General features: G+C 44.9%; 1 protein-coding gene across 3 annotated transcripts in view; it reads right to left on the bottom strand.

The window, feature by feature from the left end:
* LOC126334700 (macrophage mannose receptor 1-like) overlaps nucleotides 1–15,868 on the bottom strand; it is a 75,603-nt gene that overhangs the window by 21,700 nt on the left and 38,035 nt on the right. For all 3 annotated transcript variants that reach the window (XM_049997202.1, XM_049997203.1, XM_049997204.1), the window contains one exon: nucleotides 3,179–3,430. In XM_049997202.1, the coding sequence (XP_049853159.1) occupies nucleotides 3,179–3,430 (252 nt within the window). The remainder of the gene's footprint in view (nucleotides 1–3,178; nucleotides 3,431–15,868) is intronic.

Below are 15,868 nucleotides of genomic sequence, written 5' to 3' on the forward strand. Positions count from 1 at the left end.
ATATTAGGGTTTTGTAACTATGATCTGGAAATTTATAATATATCATTAGATGTTTTACCTTACTCGTAACATCGTTGCTGTCATGTCCTGTCTGTTTTGGATATATTACTGAACAAAAATGCGACCACATTGATGATTCACTACTGGGGCTGTGACGAATTTCCTCATTTGAGAAAGTTCACGATTACCAACAAAAGCTACTGATGAAATTTATTTATTTAACAACCATTTTCGGTCCACAGACCATCGTCAGATACACAGAAGCTTTTATAACAGGCGATATAAAGTCATTGGTGTCAGATAGTGAAATCCATGAATTCGACTCGGACATCAAATAGTAATATAAATTACATCGTCAGACATAAACAGTGCGAGCAAGTGCACTTAAAGATGCTACATCCGTCACCTACGACTATGTGGTAACAGTGATGAACTCATGAATTTTATTGTCTGATGCCAATGACTTTATACCGCCTGATTTTTGTAAATTCTTTTATGAATCTGAAGGTGATCTGTGGGTCGAAACTGGTTATTAAATAAAGAAATCTTTTCACCATCCGTTGGCGGTAATCACGACATATTTCAAATATTTACGAGCTGTGGACACAATCTTTTGAAAATATTTGAATTTCCTCATATTGCACGCATACCTCTTTTTTACGACTGTCATGGAATGACGGCACCGAAAATGTTTGCCGGCCGACGCTAAAGCTAAGAATGTCAAGGGAACGAGCATTTAAGGACAACAATCGACAAGATGGACGTAATTAATTCTCACACTTTGTAACGGCGACCGAGGCATAGATATTCTACGCTAACGTAAAATCATAAAAAATTTCAATCCAGTGGCACCATTCAACTTCGGATGAAACCGAGAAAGTTCAAATAACTTAGTTACTCGAAACGAATGATTATGACTATGGTTTTCTGATAGCAAAATGGCGTTCTTTTGGATGATTTCATGGAACATAGTTCAACGCGTAAGCTGATGTATAATGCGAAAATCCCACAAAAAAAGCCGCATCAAAAATCTACAGCACGAAAAACTTTCGTGGAGGGTAGCCATCCAAGGCAATACACGTCCACAAACAGTTACCTTCATCGATGGTAAGGTTTACTATTTCCCTTGGAAATATATTGGCGGCCCACGATACAGTCGCAACTTCGCAGTCAGGCGTATGACCCATTAGACTGGTGTCCAACGGTTTGACGACAACGTGAAAAATTAAGACTGAATCGTCGACCGATTCAGTTACCAAAGGAAGAACTTTTATGCAGACGGACTGAAAGGGAGAGTACAACATTAAGCAGAGGGCTCCGAAGTGAAAGGAGATTTATAGAAAAGTGTAATAGGTTTGTAGTAAATTAAAAGAGTCACTAAAGACTTATTCTAACAAATGTATATTCCTCATGACTCAACACCTTTTACTTTTTCAATAAGGTGTTCCTAAACTCTCTCCGTATATCTTCGTTTCTTATGTACGGCAGAATTTTTGCACCAATTTTAGTCACAGTATTGTGAAGCTTTTCTTTCAGTGCGCCCGAGTTTCCGTTACGCATTAATCGTTTAGACAACCATTGTATTAGTGAGATTACCTACGTTTCATTTCCGATACAGTAGGGGAAATCAGTGTAAAGGCATGGATATCTGCAAGATAATCAACATTGTCGGTTGGATAAGTTGTTCACAATTTATATGCGATAGTATGAATTCCAGTATATCGACAGATGCAACCAAATGATACTGCATGTGATGTAAGCAGCACAGTAGATAAGAAGACTTCAACGATTCAGGTGGCAGAGTGTGGAACTCTGTATAAAGACAGCCGACTCAGTGCGGTGTTAGTGTGTGGTAACGTGGCTTTCCTGTAGATAGGAAACAGATGTCATTAGCGCCAGTTCGTGTTGGGTACGTAAACCACGATCGACACAGTGCCGCGAGGAAAACAATTACCATATGATGAAAAAGCGTAAATTATTACGTACAAGAAAATGAGACACTCTAATAATCAAATCGCTAAGCAATTGAAATGTTCATTGCAGTGATTAATAATCTCGTTACACTGGGTGCACTATATGGACAGAACGGAAAATGTGGGCAAAGGAGAAAATTATCTGAGGCATAGGAAGGACTACTTTTGATCAAAGCAAGGGCCACAAACCATTATTCTTCTCAACTTCATGCTGATTTACAGTCGCCGGTAATTGCCATATGACAGAAACCTTGCACTCAAGAAACAACTGCAGAAACCCTATCTGACACTCAAATGCAATCAGCGTAGAATGGAGTCAGCTGAAAAACATACGCTCCCGATCTCAGAATGGGATAAAGCGATTTTCAGGGATGAAAGGAAGTCTAATTTAAATGAGTCTCATAGATTTCAATAACATTGGCATGATCCGACAAAAGAGCAACAGATAAAGGTGAACAGAGATTTACTGGAATGTTAAGTCAGGCATTTATTAGTTGAACACTGAGATACTAAAGACATAACTGATTAGAATCTATGAGGACCTAGGTGACGAAAGTCTAACATTTCAAGAAGATAATGCAGCTCTGCATGTTCCTGCTACAACAAAAAAGTTATTAGAAAATAAAGATATTGGTGTTTTGTTCTGGCCTGCACGTAGCCCGGATGGTAACCCCGTGGAAAATCTTTGGGGAGTATTTTCAAGATGTGTTTTTCGCAGTAGCTGGCAATTTGAGTCCGCATGTGAGCTGAAAAGAAGATACGAGGAGAGTGGGCGACAATTTCCCTGCAAGAACAATAAACCCTAACAAAATCAAAGGCAAAGATAATTTTTATGGTAATTAGTAAGAACGGAGGTTAGATAAAGTGCTAACAAGGTAATAACACAACAGGACAGTGCATGCATGTATACCCATTCCCATAAAGAAACTGCAAACGCCTTATTTTATTTCTTGTGTTATGAAAGGAACAATGTAATTCCGTCGTGATTGTTAATGTCTTATATGAGTCCACTACTTTCACAGTTAATTCGATAAATGTATGCTTCACACATTGCACTATTAGTTTCGTGAAACCCTGCATTTACAGTGATTTCCACTACTGTACTGTTCCACCGGATGGCCAGGTAATCTTGTTAGTCTCAAGTGTTATGTTTCACCTTCACATACTAATCACCTGATGACAGCTACAATCGATATCATTCTTACCGTCAACTCCAACGAATACGCCCTCTCTGGCCTCGTCCGAGATGCCAACCCAGGCCCACCAGAGTCCGTTCTCCTTGGCGAATATCTGGTTCAGTCCGTCGACGGCGTTACGGTCTGGCGGGATCGCCAGCCGAGATCCATCAGCCTTGCAGGCCTCCTTCGCCGCCCACCACGTCTTGAACGTGCGATAGAGCTTCACCAACCCGTAACCAGGCACGAACTGGTAACCTCGCGGGATGTCCGACACTTTGGCTGAAACGCAAGTCACATTCGTCACTCCGGTAGGTTATCCATAGTTGTTCTACTACCTATGAAGTGTGTTTTCCACTATATCGTTATGTACAATACTGTTATAAGTTCTGCTGCCTCTCTTTATTATCTGCTTGGTGTCCGCAATAACTTCTGTAGCACAGTTTCCAATCACTTCGAAAATGACATTTAATTTTCTATTAATTAACAGAAAAGTATAAAATACCAAAGAAGATTATAAATCTTGTAAAAATTACACTTGAAGTCTCGAAAGAGAAAGCGGAAAAGCAAGATGGACATTCCATGTCTTTCGACATAAAAACAAGTGTCATGCACGGAGATGGAATATCACCACTATTGTTCAAGTTAAAACTATAGGATGCACTCGGTGTAGCATACAAAGCAGAAGAGGGAGTTAGCACATAATGTAACATTAATCACGGAAAGTCTAGATGACCTTAAAATACGACAAAAAAGCTATTCAGAAAAGCATGGTAAGTGGGATTAAAGATAAATGACGAGGAAACAAAATGTATCTCCAAATGATTCTAAGCACTAAGGGACTTAACATCTGAGGGCATCAGTGCCCTAGACTTAGAACTACGTAAACCTAACTAACCTAAGGACGTCACACACATCCATGCCCGAGGCAGGATTCGAAACTGGGACCGCAGCAGCCGCGTGGTTCCGGACTGAAAGCGCCTAGAACCGCTCGTCCACAGCGACCGGCGAAATAACGGGAAATGACGTCACAAAACTCGTGCAGCTCCATATCTGCGCTAGCTAACACGTTTCGTGTGAAGACGGCTTTAGGAACACACGATAATTCCCGGTCGGTGTTACTGTCTAGAGAAGGAGCGCGTAATAGAGACCCCTATAAGGTGTCTCCGATATTTTCTATAATGTATGTTGTTGTGACACATGAATTCTAAGCACTAAATTCTTACTACAATAATCTACTTCAAACAATGTTTGTCAAAATAATATTATTTTGAACAGATATGCTAAAGCGGTAAACATCACCGAAGCCTTGGAAGGCTAAGCCCTTTATTTTCTCTTCTGTTGATTCTTTGACCTTGTTCAAGAAGCAAATGAGTTTAAATACATGGGGGTTGTAGTGAAAACCGGAAATGATGAAAAGCAAGGAATGGGAGCGAAGATGAAAGCGTCTCCAAGAGTGTCATATTTACTAAACCAATTACTATCGTCCACATGACATTAAAGATGTTCCGAAATTAGGATACACTACAATGAGACGAGTTTTGTAGTATTGGCAGAAATAATACGCCGACAAACTTCGTGGGTAAGTAGCTGGTTTTTTCAGGAACAAAAGGAGGATAAGAATCCGTGTCCCGAAACTTCACCCAACGATGGTACAGTACGTCAAAGTTACAGGCATGGGCGCCTGTATACGTGTATATCGAGCTAGGAGGCGCAGTGGTTAGCACAATATTCGTATTCGGGAGGACGACGGTTAGAACTAGCATCCGGCCAATCTTATTCGTGATTTCCCTAAATCGCTGCACACAAATGTCGGGATGTTTCCTTTGAAAGGGTAGGGCCGACTTCTTTCCCCATCCTTCCCTAATCCGATGGGGTCGATGACCTCGTCGTTTAGTCCCCTCATCCTGAATAAAAAAAAAAAATGTTCAGATGTGTGTGAAATCTTATGGGACTTCACTGCTAAGGTCGTCAGTCCCTAAGCTTACACAAGACTTAACCTAAATTATCCTAAGGACAAACACACACACCCACGCCCGAGGGAGGACTCGAACCTCCGCCGGGACGAGCCACACAGTCCATGACTTCAGCGCCCTAGACCGCTTTTTTTTTTTTTTTTTTTCTTCACCAGGAACAGGGTAAATGAACAAAAGATCTTTATTGGTACAAACTTAAATACAAGAAAAATGCCATCCTTCCGGCGAAAATAACACAAGACATGATATTCGTATAAGGTGAGCAAGTTTTTTTAGTATGAACAAGGTGTAGGAAAAAAAAACTAATAATACTGATGGAAGCTAAGAGGTGTAAAGCAATTTACAGTGGAGTGAGTTAAAAGCCAGTGTTTATCTGGTGTAGTGCATAAAAGAAAGGAGGCGTGTGTCCATGCCCCTACTCCACTATGGGTTACAATGTAGAAAGCAGCGCGAGGGGTCTCAGATGTCAGCAGGGGGAGCGGGAGTGCTGTCGGCGTGTGGTACCATCCAACTGCGCGGGGGTGACGTAAAGATCGCGTGTAGGTAATTAGCGAAGAAGGCGCGGTAGCGCGGTCGCTGTTCGACTTCGCTGTGGGCGGTTTGTAAGTACTGCCAGAAATCAAGGCGTGATTTGTCGCCATCATTATACATGTAGGTGATGGTCCTTCCCTTGACCCATACAATCGCATGATTTTTTGTGGCGGGGAAATAAGTATTCTCAGGATGGATAAAAGTCCATGGGTCAATCGAGTCCGGCGGAACACGGAGGTAACAGGCAACGAACTGTCGGGCAAGTTTCCAGACGTCATTGGTGGCAGCACAAGTCAGTTGATGGACATCGTCATCCATGAGGTGGCACATGGAGCAGAGTGGAGAGTCCTTTAGTCCTATGGCGTGAAGACGATGATTTGTGGCGAATTTTTCATTTGCGACCTGGTACCATGTTGTCCGGACTTTGGAGGGAAGAAAAGGCTGGTGGATGTGACGCCAAACCGTGGGCCACCGCGTGGACGGATGTCGCAGTTCGATATTGTTGCTGGATATGGAACGAAGGAGTGGGGTGTAAAAATCTTTAGGTCGAGGAGAACGCGTGGTCGGTAAGTGTGTGTGAGCATAACTGAAGTCGACGATGAAATCAGAAATGTGCGTCAGATGGTGCTTGATGTGTCCGACTGGTACTGGTGGTGTTATGGTCGCGGGCACAATAATTTCCAGCAAGTTGCGCGTAAGGGAGGTGCCCCCGTGCCACTGCTTGTGCATGGTGGACATGTACAAGGACGCCGCGCGGAGTCGCACATTGACAAGACCGAGGCCACCCGCTCGCGGGGGAAGGGTGAGCGTGTCGTAGCGGACCTTAAAGAGCGTACCAGCCGTAAGGAAGTATCCGAAGGCAGCCTGGAGGCTACGTCCAATAGTTGATGGCAGCGGGAGGACCTGTGCAATGTGGACCATTCTGGACGCCACATGTTGATTGAGGTATTGGACACGTTGTAAAGAATCGAGTCGTCGGAGAAGATTTTGTCGCACCGTCGTGCGGATGGTTTGAAGAGCACGCCGAAAATTGATGGCAGCGGAGCGGCGCACGGTGGAGGTGAAAATGATACCAAGGTATCGTAGTTTCTGTACACACGGGAGAGGTGCTAAGTCGTCGTGTGAGAGGCCGCGTCCAATGGGCATCGCCGCGGATTTAGTCACATTTATGTTACTGCCCGCTGCAGTGCCGTACGTTGATATCAAATCAAGTACCGTGTGTGTTTCACTCCGTGAGCGGATCAAGAGGAGGAGGTCGTCCGCATACGCACGACATCGAAAACTGTGCTGTCGCAAAGTGAGACCAGAAAGGTGGCTCGTCAGACTCCCGATGAGTGGCTCCAGGCTGATGGCAAAGAGTGGGGTCGAAAGTGGGCAGCCTTGCCGTACGGAACGTCGGATCGGCACTGGTCCCGCCACACGGCCATTAACCTGAATCAGCGATTCGGCGGTGCCGTACAGGCGCCGGATTACGTCGATAAAGGCTGGTGGAAAACCCATGCGGTTCATCACGGAGAACAGAAAAGGATGCCGCACTTTGTCGAATGCGCTGTCAAAATCAATGGCAACCACTGCGGCGCGGAGTCTGCACGCCGCTGCCAGTGCAATTAAATCGCGACATTCTCCTGTGGCCGTTTGTACATTAACTGACCCGCCCGGAGTTGTCTGTTCCGGGGATAGAATGCTAGGCAGGACCTTGCGGCATCGCGTTGCCAGGAGGCGTGTAAAAATTTTACAGTCTGCGTTAAGCAGAGTCAGGGGACGGTAATGTGCTGTCGTCACACCTGGTGTCGGTTTGTGGATGGGTATAATAATTCCCGTGACGAAGGACGGTGGTACGCCGTTCCCCATCGTCAGCAGTTCATGGAACATCGTTGTCCACCGTGACGCCATTAGTGTGAAGAAAGCGCGATAAAATTCTATCGGCAATCCGTCGACGCCAGGTGACTTATTCAGAGCACCTTTTTTGATTGCATCGTGGATTTCGTCACGCGTAATGGGCTCCATCAGCTCATCCGCTTCGTCGCTGGTGAGGGTGCGAGTTACGTGTGGTAACACAGACTCCTCAGCGTGGTTGTCGGTAGTCTCCTCCTGGTACATTGTGCGGTAGTGGTCAACAAAGGCACTGACGATTTCGGCCTGGCAAGTGACGTGCTGGCCGCGACAGGTTGTGATCTCGGTGATGAGTTGTTGTCGCCGATGTTTCCTATCGGAGGCGATATGATGCATGGTCGGATGTTCCTGTTCCGCCGAATCTTGATATCGGGTTCGCACCATAGCCCCCTGCAGTCAACGGCGTGTCAAAGTTACAATTTGGGCCTTAATCCTGCTGCGTTCCCCCTGGGTGTTGGGTGTGGGCGGTTGGGCGTCCAGGTCGCGGAGAACGGCGTAGAAATAGTCGGTAGTGTGCCGGCGCCACATAGCAACTTCCTTTCCATACTGAATCAAAGTACGTCGAATGGCAGGTTTGGCATATTCCAGCCACCAGGTCAAGGTCGTGCAGTATTTAGGTAAGCGACGTTCACAGGTGGCCCATGTCTCGGTGACACGTTGAAGACATTCGGGATCATGAAGATGGGAGGTGTTTAGCTTCCACGGTGCACGACTACGCCAGACCACTTGCTTGGGGAAGAGAATGTTGCAGATGTAGGCACAGTGGTCCGAAAAGGCCAGGGGCCAAAGTTCTGCACCTTGGACTGCAGGTGTGAGTTCCCGAGAGACGTAAATTCTGTCCAGGCGGCTCGCGGAGTGACTCGTCTGGTAAGTATGTCCAGGGGTGTCGCCGTGCTGAACTTCCCAAGTGTCGCGGAGCAACAGATCTCGGACGACAAGACGCAGTTCTTGACAGGTGTTGTAGTGGGGCACTTGATCTTTAGGGTGCAAGACACAATTAAAATCACCCCCAAACAAGTAATGGTCGCAGCGTCCAAGAAACAGAGGAGCGATTTCTTCTGAATAGAAGAGAGCCCTGTCGCGTCTGCGAGTGGAGCCCGACGGAGCGTAAATGTTGACGATACGCGTCCCCATGACGGTGACGGCCATGCCTCTGGCAGATGGAAGGTATGTGATATCGGCCACTGGAATGCCTTCTCTGGCGTAGATGGCTACGCCGCGTCCCAGGTGGTCACCAGGAGAAGGATAAGTGTTATATCCCGCGACGTCTGGAAGTGTGGCCAAGTGTACTTCCTGTAGTAGTGCTATATCGACGTCTGACGCCCATATCATCTCTCGCAGCAGTTGAAGTTTCACGGGTGAGCTGATGGTGTTAGTGTTGATCGTCGCTATTCGGTAGGTTTGGAGCCGTCCCCCGCCGTGAAGGGGAACTCCACCGGCGGAGGATGAAGAGGGGCGAGGCAACGGCGAGTCGTGCCGTGCGCCACCTGACGGCGTTATCAGCGGCGTAACGATGCTTCCGTCTGGGGTAACTCTGTCCCCAGCGTGTGGTCCGGGTCCTCATCGACGTCCTCACTCCACACCATTGAGGGCGCTGTCGATGTGATGGTCGTACGTTCCACTTCGGTCGTAGAGGCGGAGGACGTCTCGGTTGCAGTAGCATCGGTGGAGTCCATTGGTTCAGGAGCACCTGAGCGAGCCAGTAGAGTTGGCATCGAAACATCCACAGTCGGCGTCATGTTGTCGTCATTCGTATCGTCGTGTAGGTTCTCTGAGGCCTCGTCGTGTCGGACGGCCTCTGGAGCATCAGGGGGAGGTGATCCGTCTCGTTCCGAGACCGTACGACGCCTCCTCTTGCGCCTTTTAGGTGAACGTTGTTTGCGGGTTCGTCCCTCTGTGTCGGAAGACGGAAGGGAGTCGCGTCGCTCTGAGAGGAAGGCCGTCGCGGGAACGTCAAATGAAGGGGTGTCCATATGTTCAGGCTGGTGGGTGTCGGAAGTCGTCGCTGTTGGTAGTGGCGCCGTAGTAGCGTCTGGCTTTGAGCGCGACGTGTCGGCCCCGGCGGTATCCATAGCAGCTGGAAGGGTCACAGGTACATGGTCCGATGAGCGGCGGCCGGTGGGAGGAGAAGAGAGTGCCGATGCGTAGGTGATCGGTAAAATCGTCGTCGGAGCCGTAGGTGCCACGGTAGCGCCTGGCAATTGGGTGATCCGTCGCTGAAGACACTCAGATCTGAGGTGGCCTTCTTTTCCGCACCCGGAACAGGTCTTGGGTTGGCCGTCGTATATGACAACCGCTCGGCACCCGCTAATTTGCAGGTAAGATGGCACGTGGCGATGGAGGTCGATGGTGATCTGCCGTACACCGTTAAGAACGGGGTACGTTTGGAATTGCGCCCAGCGTTCGGCAGTGTGGCCATGTACAGTACCATAGGGGCGGAAAGCCGCGATAACGTCTTCCGCCGGTAGCTCGAACGGGAGTTCGGAAACTCGTATGGTGCGCATTCCTAAGCCGGCATGGTCGATAGTGACCGCTCCGACATTGCCGTCGGCGTGGCAAAAGCGTAATCCATGGTTGGTGTCACGAAGTATTCTTTCACACACCGCGTCGTTGACAACTTTCACGTACACAGTACTGCTTAATATGGACAAATGGATGCCCAAGATGTCGGAAGGTGGGATCTTAGCAACGTCGCGTAGGAAGCGTTCCACTTCCAAGGCCTTTGGTCGTGCGTAATCGTTGCAGAAGTTGAATCGTAAAGTTGATTTTCGAAAACGATTGGCCATGGCTCTAGTGCACGTAAGCGACACGTAAGTGACGGCCGCTGAAATGTAAACAACAGCGAGCGCGCACGCTCCGCAGGCGGAAACAACAACACGTCCGCACTGCACGGCGGCGAAAGCCGGACTGGCTCGGCTAATCACACTGAATCAACCAACCAATGTGTATATGTGTATATGCAGGGTGATTCCGTGATAACTTTTAGGGATGGTGGAGAAGGATAAACGTATCAGTCTGAGGTAAGGGACCATGGCCAAATTTAGAAGCGAAAATCGTTCTGATATCTCTCTGACAGTGGAATACATGCACCGGTGCTGTTGTTACTAAGATTGTAGGACGGTCAACTTTCAGAGGTGGTAGTATGGACCAAAAGAAGAAAAATTGCCTAGTAAGTATGTGTTCTAAAATGCTTACTTCATGAGCTATGAGCGATTGTTCAACTACTGTGAAACACATCTGTTGAAGAAGTGCTCATATCTCTTCATGTATGCACTTTTTCGTTGTTTTGCTCCATACAACCACCTCTGAAAGTTGTCTACCCTACAGTGTTAGCAAATACCGGTGCATGTGTTCTAACGTAAGAGTTATAAGAATGATTTTCGTTTATAACTTTCGACTGGCACGTTTCTACACAGTGGTCCCTTACCTTTGACTGACCCACTTACCTTCTCCATCATCCTTGAAAGTTTGTAACATCATCACGGAATCATCAGCCGCGCGGTCTGCAGCGCCTTGCCACGGTGCGTGCGGCTCACCATCGCAGGATCGAGTCCTCCCTCGGGCATGGATATGTGTATGTTGTCCTCACCGTAAGTTAGTTTAGGTTAGGTTAAGTAGTGTGTAAGACTAGGGACAGATGAAATCAGCAATTTGGTCCCATATTAACTTACTACCACCATATACAGCCACAAGATCGGTGGTGTCGTTGGATGACACTTACAGACCCGGGTTCATATCTTCATTTTGTTCCTGGTGACAAGTTCCACATACCCTCGAACTTCCTAATTTTGAAACAACTTGTGTAATGAACCAGATATTGTTGGTATAGGGAAAACAAAGGAGAGCGAGATAGTCCAGCCAAGTGTCAGAGATGAAACCCGAAAGACCTTCAGGTTGGCCGAAAATAAGACTTTTTCAATACTTGGAGGAATAGAATGCCAAGGACGTCACGCCTCGGAGGAGGCTACATTACGACGCCAAAACTCAGCCGGCCGTTTTAACCGAGCGGTTGTAGGCGCTTCACACCGGAAATGCGTTTTTGCTACGGTGGCGGGTTCGACTCCTGCCTCGGGCATGGATGTGTGTGATGTCCTTAGGATAGTTTGTTTGAAGTAGTTCTAAGTCTAGGGGCCTGATGATCTCAGATGTTAAGTCCCATAGCGCTTAGAGCCATTTGAAGCCAAAACCCAGCAGCTGTTTGTGAGGTTAGGAGAGTAACGGTAAGAATTAATTTTTATATCCAGTTCCACTACATAGATTTATGGTCACAACAATTCGACTCTTCTGTTATCAGGACAGATAAATCTATATTCGTATCTTCTGTCTTCTTATACATATACAGGGTGGGTCACTAACTAATGTCGACTAGAATACCTCCCAAAGTACGTTAGTAGGTGGAAAGTTTATGGGACAAATGTTGCATGGGACAATGGGGCCATAATATGACGTTCGTTTTTTGTTGCTAGGTGGGGTCGCATCAGAGATATGAAGATCATTTTCTTTTTAATGGGATGCTATAGTTTGGTACATATTTTCTGACAGCGGCTATCGAGACGAATCCAATGATGTGTACAGTAAGGTATTTGAAGGTCAACTACGGTCACAAAGGTGGCATGAACGTCCATTCACAGAAGATGTTCTAAGTGATGACCATTGGTATCAATGCAGCACTGAAATCATCTTATCATGGATTGAGTGGTATTCCTTGTGACTGTGGCACTTATTGAAGCACATGCTCTGACAGTGTTCTCTCGTATATCGTGCAAATAGTAAATATTCACCGAAAACGGCGCATCCATCTAACGTACCATTGACCTGTAAACACCATTCGACGGTTTCGCAATACAACACTAATAGGAATGGTAAGACAGGTATCGCCGAGTCAAGCGAATGTGAATGAGGTATTCCTTCGAACAAGTCGAAATGCTTCTCATTTACGGCTAATGCCAACGAAATTCAGTGAAAGCTAGAGACTTATACGTTGAAAGACATCTTCAACTCACCCTACACGTCGTACATTTAAATATGTGTATGATAAATTGAGAACAACTCTATCTTTAACGCATCAGAAACACATTCAGCAAAGGAAAGTCACTAACGGGGAAACGGAAATTAGTACTCTTGCCACTGTGATTCGAGATCCTTGTGTTAGTTCGCGTAAAATCGCAACTGAATTAGGCATGAGCCAGAGTAGTGTCGTTCGTGTTCTGCATCTCCATAAATATCATCCTCACCATATCAGTCTCCACCAAAAGTTGACTGGTACAGATTGTATGCGTCGTATTGAATTCTGCCGATGGGTAGAACTCAGAGGGATGACGCATTTATTAATTTGAATTTATTTACTGAGGAGGCTACATTCACGAGCCATAGAAATGTTAATTTGCATAACATGCATTATTGGGCAACTGAAAATCCATGTTGGCTGCGGGAAGTTGCAGACCAAAAACCGTGCTCGATGAATTTATGGTGTGGGATTCTGGAGGACAGAATTATAGGCCCCTATTTCGTCGAGGATATCTTAATAGGTATACCTGCTTAAAGGAAGTCCCTCTAACTAAGGGCTCACCTTCAGAGGACGTCATGTTTCCAAGTAGAGAAGAAATTAGCATATTTCATCAAAATATAAGATTTATAAGAGATAAAGTTAGTGAACAGCTTATAGATGTTGTCTCTGAAATTGCTAGTACATCGGAGCACCACTTAAATAATTTGACAATTCAGAGGCCAGGATACAGATTAGATGGCTGCTTTTCAAGGAGTTCATTGCGGGGTAGGGGAGTGGCCATGTACATAAAATGTCAGAAAATCAATCAACAGCAATAGAGAGTTTTTTAAACATCGTCAAGGAACAAGAGTAGTAGGATGTTTATGGTACCGATAGATGACAAATATAATGCTTTCCTTAACACATTACTCATGTTCTTTGAGAGTTGCAACCCATTAGAACGTTCTAAACAGGGTACTAGTAGTAAAAGGGAGCCCTGGTGGCTGACTAGTGGGATAAGCCTATCATGTAGGACAAAGTGGGTATTAATATAAAAATGTTAGAAGTAATCACAATAAAGCTGCGGTATACCATTATAAACAGTACTGTAAGGTGCTTAAAATGTGATTAGGGAGGCAAAGAATGAGTGGTATGCAAATAAAGAAGCTAATTCACAGGTCAGAAGCTCCAAGTTGACAATATAAAGTCAGTTTGCAGTTGAAATATTTCTGTTACTGATAAATCAGATATATGTACAGTATTTAACAAACATTTTATGAGCACTGATGGTGAATTAAATAAGAATTTAATTTCTACAGAGAATGATATAACTCTCTTGTCAAATGCCTTTCCGAGATCGATGTCAGAAATACTCTTCTGTGACACAGACAAGGAAGAGATTGAGTCAATAATTAAATCGCTGAAGACTAAGGACTACCATGGTTATGATGGAGTGCCCATTAGAATATTACAGTACTGTGCTGCACATGTTAGACCTGTATTTAGCCATATTTGTAAGTTTTCCTTTAGGAATGGTCAGTTTCCTGAACGGTTAAAGTACTCAGTAGTAAAGCCGCGTTTTAAACAGGGAGAAAGTAGACAATTTTCGACCTATTTCTATGCCATCAGTGTTTGCTAAAGTTATTGAAAAAACTGTGTATGTAAGGATAGTTGATCATTTTATATCACACGATTTTCTATCAAATGTACGAGTTCGGCCTTAGAAGTCGTATAACGACTGAAAATGCTATAGTCTCTTTTCTGTGTGAGGTATTGGATGGTATGAACAAAAGGTTTTGAACGCTGGGCAAATTTCTTTTGATTGAACTAAGGCGTTTGATTCTGTTGATCACAAAATATTGCTCCAGAAGTTGGACCATTTTTGGCTCAGAAACGGGCGATTCGGGGAAGATTTTCAATAAACTACCACAAGAATTCAAAAATCTTTGCAGTTATCCACTTGCTTTCAAACCGAAACTAAAGAGTTTCCTCATAGGTCACACTTTGTATTCTGTAGAGAAGTTAAATGAAAAATTAAGCTGATTCTCGTTGTATTGTTGATTGCGTTTACTTAAACTCTTGGCTTGATTTTTCGGTTTCAAAAATATTTTATTTTTATCTGTTATTACTTTTATGTTGTGATATGTACTGACACGTTCCATGACCTTGGAGATTTGCTCCTCAATTTGCACTGACGGAACTTGAAGTGTAAATAAAATAAAAATACGCCGCATTTATGGAAGAAACATTACGTCTGTTATTGGAAGAAATAACGTTAGGAAGAAGGACAGGATGCGGCATGAACACTATGGGTGCCCGGCACATTTTTCGCTGATGGCTAGAAATTAGTTACAGAGACAATTCCCAAATCGTTGGATTGTACGCGGAGTCGTTTCGTGCCCGCGCGTTCGCCAGACTTGACGCCTCTAGATATTTTCTTGTGGGGATTCGTAAAAGACATTCTTTATAAAGACGTTCCTAGTACACCTGAAGATATGCGAGAGAGAGAATTGTCAGGCCATGTCCTTCGATAAGTGCCGATATGATAAGGAATACCACTCAACCCATGATAAGAAGATTGCAGCACTGCATTGATACTAATGACCATCACATTGAACAGCTTCTGTAAATAGACGTTCATGCCACCTTTATGAATTTTGTTGACTGTTAAACATCATTGGATTCGTCTAGATAGCCGCTATCAGAAAATAAGTACCAAACTATAGTATCACATAAAAAAACGAGTTTCCCTTTATATCTCTGACGCGACTCGACCTAGCTACAGAAAACTAACGTCATATTATGGCCACCGTTTTCCAATGCAACTTTGTCCCACAAAAGTTTCAGATCCTATCATACTTTAGCAGTTAGTCTTGGTGGCAGTAGTTATCAACTCACCCTGTATATCTCCTACATATACCAATAACAAGACGGCATAGCCGTTGTGTCCGTATGTTTGACCACACTAATCTCCAAAGCTACTAGAAAAGTGTTGATGGGGTTCACACAGATAACTTGAGCGTAGATCGTGGCAACGTATAATCTTCATTTCATCAACATCTTATCACGGATATTAAGTTTTATGGAAAACTATCGTGGCATTCTGTTTCTCTGTTTAAAGATGCTAATCTCCAAAACTACTAGATGATTGTTTGTAGGGTTCCCACAGATAATTTGAGCGTAGCTTGGGGCAAGATACTACCGTTATTGGGTAAGAATCACAACACTGTAAAGAAAGATATCTCATTTATAGTTCCGTAGAAAATCGTCTGCTCGGCTTAGTAGTTCGGTTATTTAAGCGCCAGGGTGTAGTACACCAAAGAACCATTAGAT

The sequence above is a fragment of the Schistocerca gregaria genome, chromosome 2 (assembly GCF_023897955.1).
Source record: "Schistocerca gregaria isolate iqSchGreg1 chromosome 2, iqSchGreg1.2, whole genome shotgun sequence".
Lineage (NCBI taxonomy): Eukaryota > Metazoa > Arthropoda > Insecta > Orthoptera > Acrididae > Schistocerca > Schistocerca gregaria.